Raw genomic sequence first — 18,742 nt, 5'->3', positions numbered from 1 at the left:
TCAGAGGGATCCCTAGCTCGCCCAGTCACAGGCTCCACCCAAGATGGTGATAGACAGGGACAAGATCCAATCAGAGAATGGGGAATGAAACCTAGTCAGAGAGAGGAGGGCATGAGCAGGGGCGGGGCCCCAGTCAGAGAGCCAGCCTTGCACTCCATCAAAACTCACCCAGCTCCTGCCTCAAGGAGCCAGCATAACAAAGGACAGTGGGAAGGGGCTAGAGAGTGGATATGTGAGCCCAGAAGGAGGGGGTAGAAAGAGAGTACCCAGAAAAGGAGGTGATATGTGAGTGGAGACTTGGAGGAGTTCTTGGCTCTGCTGCTGTCTGAAACAAGTACAAAGACTCTTGGGTAAGTTCAAAGACCACACGGAGGCACAGAGCCCACACAGACTCTTGAGTAACTTCAAAGACCACACAGAGGCCCAGGTGGCTTGGGTGGGACAGCTACAGGGGTGGCCTCAGCTTTGAGCCCATCAGCCACTCAGAGGGAGAAAGACGGGGCTTTCTATGCCCATAAAGAGTTAACAGTCTAGGAAACTCACAGGGACAGTTGTCTACCTTGTCCCAAAGCATCACTGGGCATCGGCAGCCACTCAGTGGCCGTGAGTTCTTTTTGTTTAGTCAGTGTAGACTCTGAGAGAGGGGGGTCAGGCACAGAGTGACATAATCTGAAGGTACTTAGAGGACCCCTGTGGCAGCTGAGTTGGAGATGGGCCAAAGGGGAGAAAAGCAAGCAGCTGGCAACCAAGTGGGAGGCCAAGTCACAGCCCAGGCAGGAGATGGCAATGGCTTGGGTCCAGGTGGCTGCAGAAGGCATGTAGGTGTATGTCTGGGGCAGGGGGTGGGGGTGGCTTCTATGTTTATTTGGAAGAATTAGATATGGGAAGTGAAGTCGCCTGAGGTTGCCATGGGAATGGCAGGGGAGCAATACTCAGCAAGTCCCCGGGGTTTGGCGTCTAATGATTCTATAACGCTTAAGACTGCCTCGCTGTGAGAAAGTCCACAAGACGATTACTAAGGCCAAGACACGATCATTGCCAGCATCCCAGGAGCCCACCTGCCCTCCTCCTCCAGGTGACCATGACCCTGACGTCTCATACCTGATGGTGCCCTTGGAAGCAGACGGCTCTGCTCCTTTGCACCTGCCCCCCCTTTGCTCTCCATTGTGTACCCTAGAGTCAACCACGACCTGGCGATCGGCAATGCACCTTCATATGGTGCTTATGCCACGACATGGCATCCAGCAATGCACCTTCATTTTAATTGCTGAATAGTATTTAATTCTCCCCAGACCCACTGGTATCCAGTGTTTTCCAATTCATAGCAGCCCTACAGGACAGAGTGGGACTGCCCCAGAGGGGTTCCTGGGCTGAAATCTTTATGGAAGCAGACTGCCTCATCTTTCTCGTGAGTAGTAGCTAGTGGGTTCACACTGCCAACTCTTCGGTGAGCAGTCAGACCCTTTAACCACGGCACCACCGAGGCTCCATGTAATCAAGTCTAAGGACATATGACCCAGGTCCCTCTCCTACTATGGTTAATGGACCTCTGGGTCCACCAGTTTATGGACAACAGAACAAAACCCAGCCTGGTCCTGTGACGTCCAATCACCTGCCCGGTCAAAGCCATTGTCCCCTGGTGGGCCCCTTGACTTCATCAAACACGATGTCTTCCTCTAGTGTGTCCAAAGTGAGTCGGGCAACGTTCTGTTGTGACAGGCCTTTAATCCTACTTTGTCTTATTCTGAAGCTCTGCTGGAACCTGTCCCCCATGGATGATCCTGCTGGTATTGGACATACCAGTGACAGAGCCTCCAGCGTCTTAGCTAGATACAAGCCACCACGGTACAAGGGACGCTGGAAGGGCGGCGGGGCTGTTCTTAGAGGTCTTTACGCGTGTTAGACGCCATCCCTCAGTCAGTGTCTGTGGGACAGCTAGCCACTCCCACATGCAGATGTGCCTTTTGCCTTTCCTAATGGTTCTAAACACTTTCAAAGGGGGCTTTAAAAGTACTCCAATCAATCAATTTAGCAGACTTACCAACCTTTCCTTTACCGTTAGACTTCTTTGGGTTCTATTTAAGAAATCTTTGCCCACTCCCAAGATGGTTTAGACTTATAATCCACCTAGAATTGATTGATGTGCCGGGAGATGAGAAACCCTCCATTTGTTCCTCGTGGGCATCCAGTTGGCTCAGCGCCACTTGTTGAAAAGATGCCCCTCCGCTCACTGCTCTGCCAGGACCTCTTTCTTAGACATTGTGTGTGTGTGTGTGTGTGTGTGTGTGTGTGTGTGCGCGCGCGCTTTCTTTAACTCCATTGGGCTTTGTCTACCTTTATACCAATCACACAGTGACTTCATTACTGCCACTTCATAATAAATCTTTGATCTCCAAAAGAGTAAGTCTGACAACTTTATTCTTTGATGGTTTTGCTTATTCTTGGTCACTTGCATGCTCCCGTAGAACTTAAAGCCAACCAACCAAACATCAACAATGACAAAACAACCCCATGGGGATCTGCAAAGGGGTTCCTTTGAATCGATGAATCAATTTGGGGAAGATGGGACATCTTTCCAGTAACGTGGAGTCTTCCAACTCCTGAAGCCTATTGATCAGCAGTTCTCAACCTATGGGTCGTGACCCCTTTGGAGGTTGAACGACCCCTTTCACAGGGGTCGCCCAATTCATAACAGTAGCAAATGACAGTGATGAAGTAGCAATGAGCATACTGTTATGTTGGGGGGTCACCAGACATAAGGAACTGTATGAAAGGGTCGCGGCGTGAGGAAGGTTGAGAGCCACTGGCTTCTGTGTTTTCATTTAGTCAGGCTGCCTGTCATTTCTGTATGGTTCCCTATCTCAAGATGTGACGCATGTCCCATGTCGAAGCCTTACACGTCTGTCTATGTTTCCTTGTGTTGCTGTAACACAAACACCACAACTGGGTTGCTTAGGGAAAAACAATTTTTTTGCACCGTCTGGAGATTAAAAGTCAAAATCGGGGTCTCCTCCACATCAGCTCCTTCCTTGTCAACAGCCTCGGTGTTCCTTGGATCTTGACGATCATCATCTAGCATCCACCTTGCCCATGCACTAGGTTCTCACGTCTCTGGATCTAATCTGCTCTTTTTTAACACGGGCATGATGAGGTTTAAGGTTCAACATGTGTCGATAGAGCTCCATTAACATGACCAAGAAAATCTTCTTTCCCAGCAGAATGACATCCACAGGCAGAAAGATCAGGACCTCCCGCACATTTTTTTCCAGTGGGGGTGGGGGTGGGGTGGGTGCAACATTGAATATATAACATTAGATATGTCCCTAGGGGTGCTTTTATCCATACATTTTATAAATGTATCATTTTGTCATTTGGCTCATTTGTTGCTAATCTATAGAATTACTGACCTCATATCCAGCAATCTTACCAAATTCCCTTCTTAATTCTCTGTAATGCGTCTACAGACCCTTTCAGATTGTCTTTGTGCACTCTGCCAGCCTAGTCGCCTTTATTTGCTGGTCTTCTCTTATTGCGTAGGACTTTCCATTGAGTGGGGGAGGCGTGGTAGGCATTTGTCACTTTCCTGATCTCTGAGGAAGAGCAGGTGACATCTCATCACGAAATCTGATCTTTCCCCAGAGGTTTTGGCTGGGTGGGGTGGTTTTGGAAATTCCTTTCAGCCCCTCCTGTTTCCAGGCTGCCAAGAGTTTGCATCATAAGTAAATTTCCAGTTTTACCAACTGTCTTGTCTGTGTCTATGCAGATACCATGTGGTTGTTCTCCTTTATTCTAATAGGGAATCATATTAATTTTCAAATCAATATAATTGAAATCGAACATTTGTTCTTGGTCTAAATCTAGTTTCATTATAATGTATTATCCTTTCTATCTGTGTATGGCTGAATTCTATTTGCTAATATTTTGTTTGGACATTGTCTATCATCATAAATGAGGCTACCGTGCTATGTTATTTTATTGTACTATTCTTAAGGAGCCCTGGGGGTGGGGGTGGGTAACTGTTGGACTGCTAGCCACAGGTTGGTGGTTCAAATCCAACAAGTGCTCCTCTGGAGAAAGATGAGGCTATCTGCTCCCCAAAAGTTTCCAGTCTTGAAAATCCAATAGAGTCAAACTATGAGTCAAAGTCGACCCAATGGCTGTGGGTTTGGTTTTTTGTTAACATTCTTTTTTTTTAAAATCATTTTACTGGGGGCTGGTACAATTCTTATCACAATCCATACGTGCATCCATTGTATCAAGAACATATGTACATTTGTTGCCATCATCATTCTCAAAACATTTGCCTTCTACTTGAGCCCTTAATATCTGCTGCTCATTTTCCCCCTCCCTCCCTCATGAACCCTTCATAATTCATAAATTATTATTTTGTCATATGTTACACTGTCCGATGTCTCTCCCTGCCCTCTTCTCTGTTGTCCATCCCTCAGGGAGGAGGCCATACGTAGATTCTTATAATAGGTTCCCCCTTTCTACCCCACATTCCCTCCACTCTCCAGGCATCGCCACTCTCAGCACTGGTCCTGAAGGAGTCCTCTGTCCTGGATTCCCTGCGTTTCCAGTTGCAATCTGTACCAATGTACATCCTCTGGTCTAGCTAGATTTGTAAGGTAGAATTGGGATCATGATAGTGGGGGGAGGAAGCATTTAAGAACTAGAGGAAAGTTATATGTTTCATGGTTGCTACCGTGCACCCTGACTGGCTCATCTCCTCCCCACAACCCTTCAGTGAGGGGGTGTCCAGTGGCCTACCGATGGACTTTGAGTCTCCACTCTGTTTTAGTAACATTCTTACCTTGGTATTGAGGTTATTTTTAGCCTCATAAAATCATTTGAAAACTCTGTTCTCTGGAGAGTCTGAGTAAGGTTGATGGTCTCTCCCACACCCCAGCCCTTATATGTGAGGTAGATTCTGCTGGTAAAGTCGAATGGGTCTGGAAACTTCTTGATGGGAATATATTAAATGAAATATTTTATTTATTTAGCATATAAGATTATTAGTATGTTCTAATTATTCTTTCATCAGTGTGGCGACATGGTGTTTTTCCAAAAAAGTTTCTGTTGCACTTAAATTTCCAAGTTTGTTTGTTTTTTTTTTTAAATAATCTCATTGTCTTTTTCCACAGTCTGTAGGCTCTGTAGTGATGTCACCCATCTTTTCCTGATCCTAATGATCTGTGCCTTTTCTCTGATTTCTGGATCGGCCTCGGCTTGGGACTAAGTTTCTTGAATGCCCAGGAACTGTGGCTACCTCTCTATTGCTCCCTCTTTCTTCCCCTGCCCTCCTTCCCCAGGGATTTAACTGGACTCTCTTCATACAAACTGTGCTAGCCTCTGTCGGAATCAAGCTGCTGCCAGAAGAAGAAGTGGTCGTCTATGGCATCCCCTACCTCAAGAATCTTGAGGGCATCATAGATGCCTACTCAGCCAGGTGAGACCCAGGGAAGGCCCCAGGGGGGCTCAGCATCCATGCCTCCAGCTCTCTCCCTTTCCCCCACAACAGCCCCGCTGTCTGGAGCGAGCCCCTCAAGCATTTACGCTGAGGCATGAAAGCCAACAGGAGGTGATAGTTTAATAGCCGGTGGAGCTTTACAGTAGAGATGGGAGACCATTCCTTTGAGGCATCTCGAGCAAGTGGGGGCAGGGGGGGAGTGCAGATGGGTTGATGTAGAGGTTGTCTTGGGCATCTCTGACTCCCTGAAACTCCTCCTTGGGGTGACTCTCCTGACCACAAGCCCCACAACTATTTCCCCGGCCTGGGCAAATACCCCTCACCTGTTTGGTCCCTTGCTCTCTGCTTTCTGTCCCCAGGACCATGCAGAACTACTTGATCTGGCGCCTGGTCCTGGACCGCATTGGCACCCTGAGCCAGCGATTTAAAGACACACGGATGAATTACCGAAAGGTAAGCAAGACTCGCAGAGGAAACCCCGGCCCAGAGTCTGGTCCATCATTCATTCATTCATTCATTCATTCGTTATTCACTCATTGGGTGATCCTGAACATCTGCTAGAAGCTAAGCACCGAGTCGGATATCAGGGTTAGAGCTACAAACAAGGCAGAAAGAGGTACCCTCCTCTTGGCATAGACAGTACACACCCAGCAAGGCAGAGCTTTGTTCCATCAAAAAGGATATTGTGTGGGAGCAGAGGGGACCCTGGAGACCTTCGAGGCAAGAGGCACCCAGAGAAGAACCCTAGGAGAGGCTTCCAAGGACTGGAAATAGCTGGCACAGGGCTCTGAGGTAGGGCCAGAGGATGCTGGGATGCTAGACCCAAGGGGTGAGAGGAGGTCAGGGAGGGAGGCAGAGGCAGGTGCTATGGGCCAGACTGGGAGGGGCCTGGAGGACAGCGTAGTGTATATGCAGCTAAGGAAGTTGAAGAGTGGGAGACATTGCTGTTTCCTGCCCGTGTGGATGGGCAATAACCTGGGAGAGCCACGCGAGGCAAATATGCCCACTCCCGAGATGAGGGCTTGCACCAGGACGCTGGAGATGGGAAGGAAGCCTATGGGTTGGATGAGGGACAAAGCGGGGGCCCTCAGGTTCTTCACAGAGGTGGGTCAGTCAGAACCCCCACTTCCAGCATGCTGGATGTGACAGCCCTAGTAGGTGTTGTGTCGGGAACCCTGAGGAGCGAAAGGGGCATGCTGGCATCCTGGAGATAGTGAGGAGGATGCTGGGCATGGCCCTCAAAGCCTGCTCGAGATTTAGAACATGGAACCTGTTTCTGTCCTGAGCCCTGTGCCCCTGGGGTACACACTGACAGGGCTATGTCCCACCTTGTCAGAGGCGGGGTCCCTGGGGCCCAGAGAGCTGATAACTGGTGGCTAAGCTAGATGTGGGCCCAGGGCTTGCCTCTGTGCTTGAGGGGCTGTGGCAGGGGGTGGGGCTGAGTCTCCACCAGACCCCCAGGTCACAGTGGCACAGACAGGGCAGAAGGGGAAGCTCTTGGGCCTGAGCAAGGTCCCCAGGGTGAAGGCCCAACTCGCGGCCTGGTCCCGCAGGCCTCTGCTCTCAGTCCAGACCCCATGCTGCCCATACCCAGCATTCAAAGATGACGGGTCTTTGGGTTCACCTGCATCCTGCATTGGCTCTGGGTACCCTGAGGCCAAGGGCCAGGGCTGCCTTCGCACTTGATAACCCCAGGGTCCCACCCAAGACGTAGGGGTGTTGGCAGGGGCTGGTGAGAGTGGGGGATGAGTGAACGAGCAGGCCCTGTGCGCAGGCGCTATACGGCACAACCGTGGAGGAGGTGCGCTGGCGGGAGTGTGTCGGCTACGTCAACAGCAACATGGAGAGCGCCGTGGGCTCTCTCTACGTCAGGGAGGCCTTCCCCAGCGACAGCAAGAAGATGGTGGGTGGTGCTGCCTTCTGGTGTGCTCGGAACCCCCTGCCCACAGCCCCTCAAGGCCTCTCATGCAGAACAGCGCCCCACAGGGACCCGGGGACAGGCCACCTCTCCCCCACAGTGAGTCTCCCTGCTCCCGGCTTAGCCACGGAGCAGCAGGCTGTGCATCCTGCTTTCCCTGCGGGACGGGCAGCTGAGGAGGGAGGGCCCAGGGACCTAGCGAGACTTGTGGGCGTCGGAGTGTCCAGGAACCCCCCAGCACCGTGCCTCCTGCTTCCCACTGCCTCAGGCCACCAGCCTAGGGAAGACTACGGTTGTGAGTTAGGGGTGGCCCTGACCCGCGCCCACCTACGAGGGTCCTAGCAGGTGCGGCAGAGCAGCGAGGGCCATTGCCGGGGCCATCAGCCTCTGCCTCTCACTGCCGGGCAACCCAGGCTGGCGGGGCAGGTAGTGCTGGTCACTGCCCCCAGACACGTCCAGAGAATGAGGGCCGTGTGTGCCCCCAGGTGAAAAACCTCATCAACAAGGTGCGGGCTGTGTTTGTGGAGACCCTGGACGAGCTGAGCTGGATGGATGAGGGGTCCAAGAGAAAAGCCCAGGAGAAGGTGAGGGTGGAGAGTGGGGGCCCAGCCCAAGATGCTAGGCCACCCCAGCCAGAGCCCCAGAGCCCCCTCCCTGCAGACTGAGAGCCCAGGCCGATGTCCTCACACCACTTGCAAGATGAGGAAACTCGGGCTGGGGGAGGTGGGGTGGCAGGGGCAGAAGCAGGACGGAAGCCAAGCCTCGGCCAGTGCCCAAGAAGGGGTGATGACCCCATGGCCTCAGAAAGCGGGGCTCCCTGTAAAGAGGGCCAAGACCCCTAGGGGGTTCCTGGGACAAGGTGCTAATTGGCAACCTGATCCCTCCTCCCAGCCCCTCGCCTCTCCCTATCCCCTTGGCCAGGAGGGACACATTCAAGGTCACACTTGGGTCAGGCCTGTCCATACTTCCTCCAGGTTAGCTTCTCCATGTCCTTTGAGGTGTGATCCAGGCTCTAAAGGGGCTCCTTCCCCAAAGCAGCATGTTGCGGGGTCAGGGAATGGCAGGGCACACCCCACTCTGCCTGTCTGAGGGCCTCAGGTTCCCGGGCTGGGCGGGCACAGACGGCCCCTCTCATTCCCAGGCCATGAGCATCCGAGAGCAGATTGGCTACCCTGACTACATCCTGGAGGAGAAAGACCAGCAACTAGACCAGGAGTACTCGCACGTGCGCCCGGGGCCACCCTCCCCATTGGACCTCAGGCCCTCAGCCAGGGGGTGGGAGACCAGGCGCCCACTGAACCTCCCAGCTGCAAACTCACCCCTGGGTGGGCCAGCATTACTGCCCATCCTCAAAGAGGGACACGGAGACCCAGCAAGACTAAGAGCTTGCTCACACGGGTGGCCCTGCCCCCTGCCCCCTGCCCCCAGGCCTGGGTGTGACGGCCCATCTCTCACAGCTCAACTTCTCTGAGGACCTGTACTTTGAGAACAGCCTGCAGAACCTGAAGCTCAGCTCCCAGAGGAGCCTCAGGAAGCTGAGGGAGAAGGTGGATCCCAACCTGTGAGTAGGGACACGGTGGGTCACTGTGGGTTGGGGCAGGGGTGGGGTGTGCAGGAACTGAGACAGCCCGGAGGGGCAAGCCCACTGGGGAGACACCAGGGCCACAGTGAGCAGGAGCCAGGCCAGCCTTGGCGGCAGCCTGGACCCTCAACTAACCAGAGACCCTGCTAGGGCTGCCCCATGGCACAGTGCCGGGGACTTGGGCCCTAAAGGTGGCTCTGGTCAGCCAGGGCAGAGAGGGCCCTGAGGAGGGGTCTGGGAGTCCAGGTGTGAGGGACTGACATATCCATCACAGCTGGATCATCGGAGCAGCGGTGGTCAACGCATTCTACTCCCCAAACAGAAACCAGATCGGTATGTGCCCCGCTCCTGCCCCCACCCCCTTCCTCCTGGGCCCCTGGGAAGGGGGAACAGCTAAGCCCCTCTCCCCTAGGGCTGCACCCTAGAAAAATGTGGACCTGAGTCCTGGACCCAACACCTTGGGCGCCGAGCCTCCGTTTTCCCAACCATAAAATGGGGAGGAGCGATCATTCCTATTTCTCAGCATTGCCAGATTAAATTAAGGACCCTGAGATGTGTGTCTGGGAAGCCTCGTGGTAGAGTGGGTCCTAACCCACAAGATAGGCAGTTTGAAGCCACCAGCCACTCCTCAGGAGAAAGATGGGGCTTTCTACTCCCATAAAGAACTACAGCGTCAGAAACTCCTCCGGGCAGGGCTACCCTCTCCTAGAGGGTTGCTATGAGTCAGCACTGACTTGATGACAGTGAGTGAGTGAGTGAGTGAGTGAGTGAGTGAGTGAGTGAGTGAGTGAGTGAGTGAGTCGGCTCTTGTAAAGAGTTACAGTCTCAGAGACACCCCCCCGCCCCGCCCAGGGCAGTTTGAGTCTGTCCTCGCGGGTCACTCTGAGTTAGAATGGACTCCCCCTGGCAGGGAGTTTGAGTTCTGAGCTGTGTCTGCCCAGCACCTGGCACCCATACAGGATGCCAGCTCACAGCTGATTCTTTGTCCCCCGGGCCAGTGTTCCCTGCCGGGATCCTCCAGCCCCCCTTCTTCAGCAAGGAGCAGCCACAAGCTTTAAACTTTGGGGGCATCGGCATGGTGATCGGGCATGAAATCACCCATGGCTTTGACGACAATGGTAAGGGAGCTGCAGGGGCCAGGATCAAACTTTACCCCTAAGTCTCATCTATTCCCCAGGAAGGGCTTTCTTGGTGGCCCGGGGTATTAAAGGGCTTGTCCAGTTGTGGGGAGGTTAAGTAATAGAGCTGTTAAGATGCCAGGCTGGGCACTGGGTGAAGCAAATACCTACCCTGTGATCAGGCACCATCTAGTTGGTCCTTCCCCCTGCAGAGGCTGGAACATGACAGTGACTCTGACCATGGGCCTGTGGCACTCCTGGTCCCTGGCCTGACATGAAGCCTGGCTTAGTGTCATCTCCCAGGCAGCCCGCACCCCTCATCCGGGGATGCTGGCATTCTCATGGGGCTCTCCCAAGGCCTACACACGCCCCTCCTCTGGGGCCTTGAGTGTTTTGACATCACAGGGCAGGTGCACAAAGTACCCTGCCTCTGGGCCCCCAGGCCTGGCGACCGTGGTCCTAATCTCAGGAGCTGGCATGGATGGGACCGCAGCCCTCCCTCCCTCCCAAGGAACTGAGCGGTCCCTGACACACAACTGTCCTACCTGTTTGTTCTCTGAGCCAGGAGCTCTAGTAGGGTTAGCTGGGAGGAGGGCTTCAGGGTGCATCCACAGATGCAGGCTGGGCACACAGTGAGGGCAGGGAGTGCATGGCAGCTGCCTCTGCCCCCGCCAGGCCGGAATTTTGACAAAGACGGCAACATGCTGGATTGGTGGAGCAACTTCTCAGCCCAGCACTTCCGAGACCAGTCGGAATGCATGGTCTACCAGTACGGTAACTACAGCTGGGACATGGCTGGTGATCAGAACGTGAGTGTACTACCGGGACCATTTGGGTCTGCTCCCAGCCCTGGCTACCCTGAGGGTCACCCCCCAACCGTGGCTGCATGACAGAAGGGGCCTGGGATTCTGGATGACACCCCACCACGCACACACTCCCTCTGTGTGCAGGTGAACGGGTTCAGCACACTCGGGGAGAACATTGCTGACAATGGAGGGGTACGGCAGGCCTATAAGGTGAGTGTCCTCTGGAGGAGGGTGACGGAGGGCAAGCAGGCTCAGCCAGGACAGGAGGCCTTGAATTTGGCAAGAACTACCCCAAGTTAAGCCAAGGTGTGTTCTGGGAACTTCGTCTATGCCCAGGAGGTACCACGTGCTGGCTGGTGGACAGGACAAGGGTGATCTCTGCCTGAGTCTTACATGGTGCTTCACCAAGGTCTCAGACAGTGACAGTATTCTCCACAACACCCCTGTACCCACACTGCAATGACAGGAGCCCTGGCAAGATGGCCCACAAGGTGCCAAGCTGCACCAAGGTGCCAAGCAGCACTCCCCAATGATCCCAAGCGCTTTAAGAGTGTGGTCCCCAAGGTTCCAGAGAGACCCTGAACACCAAACCCAGTCCCACGTGGGAGGGTAGCAGAGTGGGCAGCAGGGTATCTGGGAGGCAGGGAAGGCTGGGCCCTCTGAGAGCTGTGCCCAGTGCCCACCCGGTGCCTGCAGGCTTACCTGAAGTGGCTGATGGAGGGAGGCAGCGACCTCCAGCTACCAGGCTTGGACATGACGCACAAGCAGCTGTTTTTCATCAACTATGCCCAGGTAGGCGCCCTGCCTGCTCTCCTGCCCTGTAAGTGCTCCATTCCATAGTAGCCTCCATGCAGGCTGGGGGGCGCTGCTCCCACAGCTTTGTGGCAGGGAGGGCCCAAGATGGGGCACCACTGGGGGATGCCAATTGACAGCCAGGGCCTGGCCAGACCAGTTGAGAAACCTGGAGTGCTTCCTGGAGGGGGTGGGCAGGTATGGACGGGTGGGGGCGCAGGGGAGGAGTCCGCTGTAGATGAGGAGGAACTGGTAGTATAGTGGGTTTTGTCTTGGGTGGCCACCCACAAAGCCAGCAGTTCAAAACCACCAGCCTGTCCGTGGGAGACAGACGAGGTTTTCTATACGCCGTAAAGAGCCAGTCTCAGAAACCCACAAGGGCAGTTCTACCCTGACACATAGTGTCGCTGTGAGTGAGAGGACGACACTGAGTTTCTCTAGGTATTCCCAATGCCCCCCACTCCTGGGGCCATGCCCTTCACCCTGTGTGCCCCTCCTGCTCCCACAGGTGTGGTGTGGGGCCTATAGGCCCGAGTTTGCCGTCCAGTCCATCAAAACTGACGTCCACAGTCCCCTGAAGTACAGGTAAGGGTCCCCGCCTCGGCCTGACCCATTCCAGGGCCCCCAGCCCAGTGCTGCAGGTCTCAGGAGGCCCCATCTCCCACAGGGTGCTGGGCTCCCTGCAGAACCTGGCCGCCTTTGCGGAGGCCTTCCACTGCGAGCAGGGCACCCCGATGCACCCAAAACAGCGATGCCGCATCTGGTAGCCAAGGCCGAGCCGCCGCACGCCCACCCGCTGCCAAGAGGTTGGAGGAGCAGGAAGTGAGGGCCAGCGAGGACCTGGCAGGAGCAGAGCGCCCCGGCCTGGCCCACAGCCCTGCCCTCCGGGCACAGGGCCTAAGCACAGCGCCACTGACGCCAGGGCTAGGGAGGCTGGTGACCGAGGCCAGGGGATCCCCGCCCCAGCACCGCGGGCCACACCGTCAGCGCCTGCACAGACTGAGCCTCCTGCACCGCTTTGTCCAGAGCGTGGTTTCCAGAGCTTCCGACGAGCTGAGTAAATGCTTCAAAGAAGCCCCGTGTGCCTGCCCTTTTTTCTAAGAGGTTTCTGGAAAGCCCCCTGCACTGGGGGAGGCTGGGTGGACGCTCAGGGTGTTCCAGGTGCACCATGGGGGAGCAGGGTAAAGGAAGGGGTTGCTGGCATAGCTCAAAAGTGGCCCCCCGCCCCCTGCAGGAGTGCAATGAACAAGATGCTCATGGACCATGCGTCCAGATGGGGAGATTGCAGGAAGGAGCTAAGGCTGGGGAGGGGCCAGGGTCCTCAGGTCCCAGGGCCACAGTCAGAGTCTGGCTTTGTGTAAATGGGTGCTCGTGGGGGCTTAAAGCACAGAATGGGGTTGCCTGGCCTGCTGTGTTTTGTAAATGACCAGCTGGTTCGGTGCCATTGAGCAGGTTCCGACCCATGGTGACCCTAGGCACAACAGAACCAATCACTGTCCCACCCTGCACCAGCTTCACAATTGCCCATATGCTTGAGTCCAGATGGGCTAAGGACTAAGCTGCACCTGCCCCAAGCCCTGGTCTTTGCAGTTGTCCCACATGCTTGTGAACGTGTACATGGCCAGAGGGGTGGGGTAGACTCAAGGAGCCAGTGAGAAGGTAGCTGCAATCATCCTACCCCACATCCCACCTCCAGACAAGTGCAGTGAAGGGATGCTAGGGGGGCTAGAAGGGGGGGGGGGGCTGATGGGCCAGAGGGTCTGCTGGGGCCAAGTAGGTCTGAGATCCCTGTCGGAACTCCAAAGGGAGGTGTCAGGGACATTGGATGTACCCAGTGAGACCAGGTCAGCCCCAGCCCCAGAGGTTTCCCGTGATTCTTACATCCAAGGAGATCGTCCGCTGACCAGCCCTTTCCCCAAAACCAGGGGCACAGCTCCCACCACACCAGACCACTGACCCCTTGAGGCTATAGGTGGGGGTCTAGGGGGGCTTCTTAAGTTCTATCCTCTCTCCAGGCCTCATAGCCCTCGGCCTCCCCCTGGCAGCCTTGAGTCATGAGGCACACCTGGGATGTGAGCACCTGGGAAGGAAGTGACAGGGCAGTGAGGCCACAGTCCCCGCAGGCTCCATGTGCCCTCGGCCCTCTGTCTCCAGAGAATATGGACACATCCTCCAGGGGGCAGGAACTTCCTCAGCAGGCGGGTGACCCCTCAGCCCCATGATGTCTGCAACCCGCCCGGAGGAAACCACCAAGCAGGAAGGCGCGAGCGGGGAGGAGAGACGGACACTGGGACTCAGGCTGGGGGCCAATGAATAAGCTCTCTGATCAGAAACCAAAGCTTTAATGGCCCACGTTACCCGTGTTGCTATCACAAAGTCCATCGTTCCAGCTCAGCGATTCTAGAACAATCCTTCGCATCCAATGCGCAGCATTTCCAGGTCCTAGGAGCCCTTCACCTCCCACATACCTCCTCATCACACTGTGGGAGCATCAAACACTGGTCAGACCGATCACATGTCAGGGGCACTGGCAGCCCCACCCCATCTCCACCCCCCACCCCCGGCTTCTCCCCTGTCTGAGGTCAGGAGGAAAGCCTGCTAAAATCAGGGTCACCCCTCCACCTGAGACCCAACCTGAGGCCCCCCTCAGCACTCCTGCAGTTCCCACCCTCTGGGGAGGGGCCTTTGAGTTGTCCCCTCCTCCTTCTTGTCTCCTTAATCCTCTTACCTGCTCCCCCTCTTTGGGTGGAAGGTACAGGTAGAGTAATAGTGACATCATGTACGGCACCACTCCCCAGACCCAGCTCACCTGTGGTGGCTCGCTGGCAAGACCCTCCGCAGAGATGCCCAGGGCGCCAAGGACATTCTCCTGGGGAACATAGTCCCCCGGGGAATTCTGGACAAAGTGCAGCAGCACCTTCTCACCACCTGGGGGCAGCAGGGAGGCAGGGTGGGCCAGGAGGTAGAAGAGGGGGGGAGGGCCAGCCTGCTTGGGGACAGAAGCTCCTGGGACACCACCTCAGCTTGTGGGTGCAACTTCCTGCCCCAACACCCAGCCTCTTGGCACCCCACTGCATGAGTGAGCCCCCTGAGGAGGTACCGCCCCCACCAATCTCAGTCACTGCAGAGGGAGGGCCAAGGTCTAGTCCCCACATTTGGGTGGAGAGTCCCAGCTACGTGGGCAGCTCTGCACATCCCACGGCCAGGCCTTATCCCCTCCCCTTCTCCCACCCACCTTTGCTGACCACCAGCAGCCCTCCGCTTTGTAGCAGGTCCCCAGACAGGTTTCCATGGATGTTGGCGGCCTTGGCCTGAATGGGAGGGAGGGAGGGAGTCTAGCAGCTCTTGAGGGGAGGGGACGGGAGAGGAGTGGGACAGGGGCAGGGGCAGCTATGTTACACCACCCCACATCCCTCTCACCCTAAGCTGTCACCAACCTTGGCGGCTACATCCCGCACCGGCTTCCCCACGGCAGCAGGCAGGATGCTCAGGCTGTTGTAACTGTGGAGACAGCTCTTCCAGGCTCTTCCCCAGGGTGGCCCCACCCCGCAGGATGTGAGGCAGGTCCCACCATCAGGCCCAGCCCCCCTCCACCCTCCTCCCCAGGGGCACAGAGAGGTTTGAGCCCCAGAGCAGCGACCAGACCAGCCCTGCAAAGGGCCTCCTGCCCAGCCTGGAGTGGCCATCCAAGCTCTGAACTCCAGGCTGCAGAGGGTGCAGAAGGGGCTGGGCCAGGGCCACATGGGCTGGCATCTGGCTCAGCTGCTGCTGCCATCCAGGTCTGCCAGTCGCTGTAGGCATGGAGATAAAGTGGCCGTGCCAAGGGACACAGATCCTTGAGTCCCGGGCCCCATGGCCTGGAGGGTTGAGGTCAGCAGAGGTGGGAAACACCCCTACAAAACAAGCACCCCATCCCCAAGAGACCTAGAAGGGCTACTCAGAGCAGACAGTGCCACCAGAGCCAGCTGACCCAGGAAGGCCTGAGTGGACAGCCAAGAAGAGGGACTCGGGGAAGAGATAGATGAGCCCCCTCCACCTGCCCAAGGAGTGCCCCGCCCTGACGCACACACAGCACACCCACCGCTTAAAGCCCAGCTCCTTGTAGAACTGCTTGCTCTCATCCAGGTAGAGTTCTGTAAAGCAGAGGTCCCAGGTGTGGCCCCAGGCCTGCCCTGGCCACACCCACCACCCTCACTCACCTACCTCCACTGCCCTGTCCCCAAGGTGCTCCCCTGAGCCACAGAGGAGAGTTAGGAGGGCAGGACAAAGGTGACAGGTGGAAAAGTAGGGGAAGGGCTCACCCCAACTCTGCCACTGGGCAGGTGCTTCCTTGGGGAGAGGATGTGGGCGCCAACATATGGGGTGGGGGTCATGGGCCTGAAGACTCACCCCGTTGGGTAAAGGACCCTGAGGTGGTCCAGTGCCAGCTCTCCCTTCCTCCGTCCTCCCCCTGAGAAGAGGCCACTGTGGCCACCTCCAGGTGACCATTATCTAAGGTATGCTGCTCTGGCTATGAGCCAGGGTTGCCTTGGGCCCTGCCAGTCCTCAGTTGGAAATCGTTCCTCAATCAGGATTGGGAGATTGGGGGTGGCGGCTACAGATAGAGAGCCTCGCTTATGAGCAGGTCCAGACCACCACCGCTGGGCTGAGGGGGAGCTAACCCTTGAGTTTGGGTCGGGTCTTGATGGTGCTGCAGGGCCTTGAGGCTTCAGATGGAGAGACCCAGGCCCAGGGACTGAATCCAGGGAGGAGAGCTGCAGGGGAGCTGGGGAGAGGCTTGAGGAGTGGAGGGCAATGAGGGTGCCCACCTCCTGAGAAGTAGCCACCATCCAGGAACTCCTGTAGGCCCAGGGTCTCGGGCCCCACGCCCACCAGGCGCACGCCATGCTGGTCCAGGAGCCCCTTGAGGCTACTGAGGTCCCGGGCGATCCAGCGGCACACCATGCAGCCGAAACGCCGCAGCCCGGCCACCACGCACGTCTGCTCCTGCCACAGGCTCCGCAGCTCCACGGCCTAGGGCGGCGGCCATTGAAACATGGACGCCCGCGCCTGCCCAGCGCAGCCCGTGCTCCGCGTTCCCCGCGACCTGCCACCCCACAGTCGGCGAGCCCAGGCCCGCAGCGTCCCCTCGTCTCTCCTCACCTCTCCCGTCACCGCGTGCTTCAGCACGCACGCGCCCACCCGGGCCAGGTCCAATGCGCTCATGCCGGCTGCCTCCTGCCCTCGCTACGGGATGGCGCCTGCCCGCTGAGGTCGCCACACCCCAGGGCCCGCTCCCGAACCGCCGCGGATCCCGTGCCTCGCTCGCTGCCCTCCGCGCTGCTCTCCCAGCTCCGCCCTCGGGCCTCAGATCCCACCCCCGCCTCCACTCCGCCTCCGGACACGCCTCCCCAGACTCCGCCCCCGAGCCCTGCCCTCGGCTCCTCCCCAGTTCTGTTCCCCGGACCTGGTCCCCTGTCCCGCCCCTTCCTTGCCGCACCAAGCCCATGCCCCGCCCCCTCCGTCTCGGTCCCGCCTGCGGCTCTCACCTGGCAACTCCCTGCTGTCCCCTGATGGCTACTCCGCTCACTCACGACATAGGCCCCTCCTCCCCGCCGGGCCCGCCCTGCAGCTTCCGGTCACGCCCCCTGACACTTGTTTCCTCCCCGTGCCCCCTCCGGACTGCGTTGGGTTGTTTTGTTTGCATATGCATAAACTGATAGCCAATGGGTTTGCGTCTTTAGCGGCAGGCGGGACTCGGCGCGGGCTGTTTTCACGTGGAGCGCCGCATGGGCTGAGCCTGAGAAGTGGGACTTTGGCACGGTGGTGGGAGAGGGTGGGCCAAGAGTCCAGAGTGGGGTGCGGAGCGGGAGCCAGGCCTGCAGGAGGGACAGGAGAGGGGAGCGTTTCGGTGGGGCAAGGCCAGGCGGGGGATAGGGGTCAGTGGGAGTGTTGCGGGTCCCAGCAGTCCAGGGAGCTAGCTGCCCCGGGAAGTCACAAGCCCAGCCAGCCCGTCCCTGGGGCCATCGTCCTGATTAAACTCCGTGTTCGTTTGGGCAATTAACCTTATGTGTTGATTTAAATAATTAAATATGCTAATTTCAAGCCAGTTCAATAACAGGCGTTTAACACCAATTTGCGGATTGGGTCAAATTGACCCAAAGGAGATTAATAGTATCTCACAGCAATTCACCTCTGACCTACTGCGTGTAAAGAGCCTGGCTGCCTCTTCCCCACAGCCCTGAGGCTTGTGTCACAGCCACCAAGCACACTACACCCCCAGCCACACAAAGGCAAAGTGGTGGGCCCAAAGCTAGGGAAGTAGGGGAAGGTCCAAATTCAGACTGTGGTCTGTGTGGGCCAGGGCACCCCACCCCAGTTGAGGAGTCCTGCCCTGTGGAGGAGGAGCCTGCAGCCCACTCCATGGGCCTGGGCAGGACTAGGGCCAGAGAGGCACAGGCCTCCCCTGGTGTGGAGATGGTTGTAATGGGGGCCACCCTCTCCTGGTTCACCCTATCCCACAAGGCCCTGCAGCCCATAGTGGGCAGCCCCGTGCCCAGCTGCAGTGTCTGGGAGCACATTCTCACCTGGCCTTTGGTCCTGGATCCAAGGTGGCAAGGCCTCACCAGCAGCCTCTGCAGCTCCAAGGAAGGAAAGGGCTTTGGCGTCTCCCACCATGGACCTCCGTCCATGCCAGGGAGGAAGAGGAGGGGCAGGGTCCCCAGTACTCAGGCTCACTGCCTTTTGGGTACTCAGACCCATGGAGACCCTCCCTCACTTTCCCCGGCGGCCACCAGGCGTCGCACCTGGGCCTGAAATAAACTGCAGTTGCAACCCGTCCAGGCCACAGCACCCCATGGGACAAAGTAGAGCCGTTGCATAGACCTTTCCGCGGCAATAAATCTTGATGGAAACAGACTGCCACCTCTTTCTCCCAAAGAGCGTCTGGTGGGGTTGAACTACCAATCTTTTGGTAAATAAACCAGCATTTAACCGTATGCCACTCAGCTCCTGGGCCTGGATGGAACCAAAGACACTCACAGCCATTGAGCCAATTTCAGTAATTATCAACCTGTA

General features: G+C 56.8%; 2 protein-coding genes across 2 annotated transcripts in view; one reads left to right on the top strand and one right to left on the bottom strand.

Moving 5' to 3' along the window:
- Positions 1–12,453, top strand: part of MMEL1 (membrane metalloendopeptidase like 1) — a 34,417-nt gene extending 21,964 nt beyond the window's left edge. Inside the window, exons 11-23 of the mRNA XM_075538095.1 lie at positions 5,313–5,449; positions 5,830–5,923; positions 7,245–7,373; positions 7,874–7,972; positions 8,530–8,613; positions 8,846–8,949; positions 9,245–9,303; positions 9,969–10,088; positions 10,764–10,897; positions 11,039–11,104; positions 11,591–11,686; positions 12,195–12,271; positions 12,354–12,453. Coding sequence (XP_075394210.1) covers positions 5,313–5,449; positions 5,830–5,923; positions 7,245–7,373; positions 7,874–7,972; positions 8,530–8,613; positions 8,846–8,949; positions 9,245–9,303; positions 9,969–10,088; positions 10,764–10,897; positions 11,039–11,104; positions 11,591–11,686; positions 12,195–12,271; positions 12,354–12,453 — 1,299 coding nt within the window. The remainder of the gene's footprint in view (positions 1–5,312; positions 5,450–5,829; positions 5,924–7,244; positions 7,374–7,873; positions 7,973–8,529; positions 8,614–8,845; positions 8,950–9,244; positions 9,304–9,968; positions 10,089–10,763; positions 10,898–11,038; positions 11,105–11,590; positions 11,687–12,194; positions 12,272–12,353) is intronic.
- A 1,559-nt stretch (positions 12,454–14,012) lies between these two features.
- PRXL2B (peroxiredoxin like 2B) lies at positions 14,013–17,022 on the bottom strand. Its single transcript, XM_075538094.1, has 7 exons — positions 16,829–17,022; positions 16,495–16,699; positions 15,768–15,819; positions 15,124–15,187; positions 14,922–14,997; positions 14,496–14,614; positions 14,013–14,166 (listed from the first exon to the last, which is right to left on the bottom strand). Exons 1-7 carry the CDS (start codon positions 16,889–16,891, stop codon positions 14,140–14,142), a joined length of 606 nt encoding a protein of 201 aa, XP_075394209.1. The 5' UTR covers positions 16,892–17,022; the 3' UTR covers positions 14,013–14,139.
- Between the last annotated feature and the right edge of the window lie 1,720 nt (positions 17,023–18,742).

This window comes from Tenrec ecaudatus, chromosome 1, assembly GCF_050624435.1.
Source record: "Tenrec ecaudatus isolate mTenEca1 chromosome 1, mTenEca1.hap1, whole genome shotgun sequence".
Classification (NCBI taxonomy): domain Eukaryota; kingdom Metazoa; phylum Chordata; class Mammalia; order Afrosoricida; family Tenrecidae; genus Tenrec; species Tenrec ecaudatus.
The sequence above is the reverse complement of the archived record's forward strand: the minus strand, read 5'-3'. Positions and strand labels throughout refer to the sequence as shown.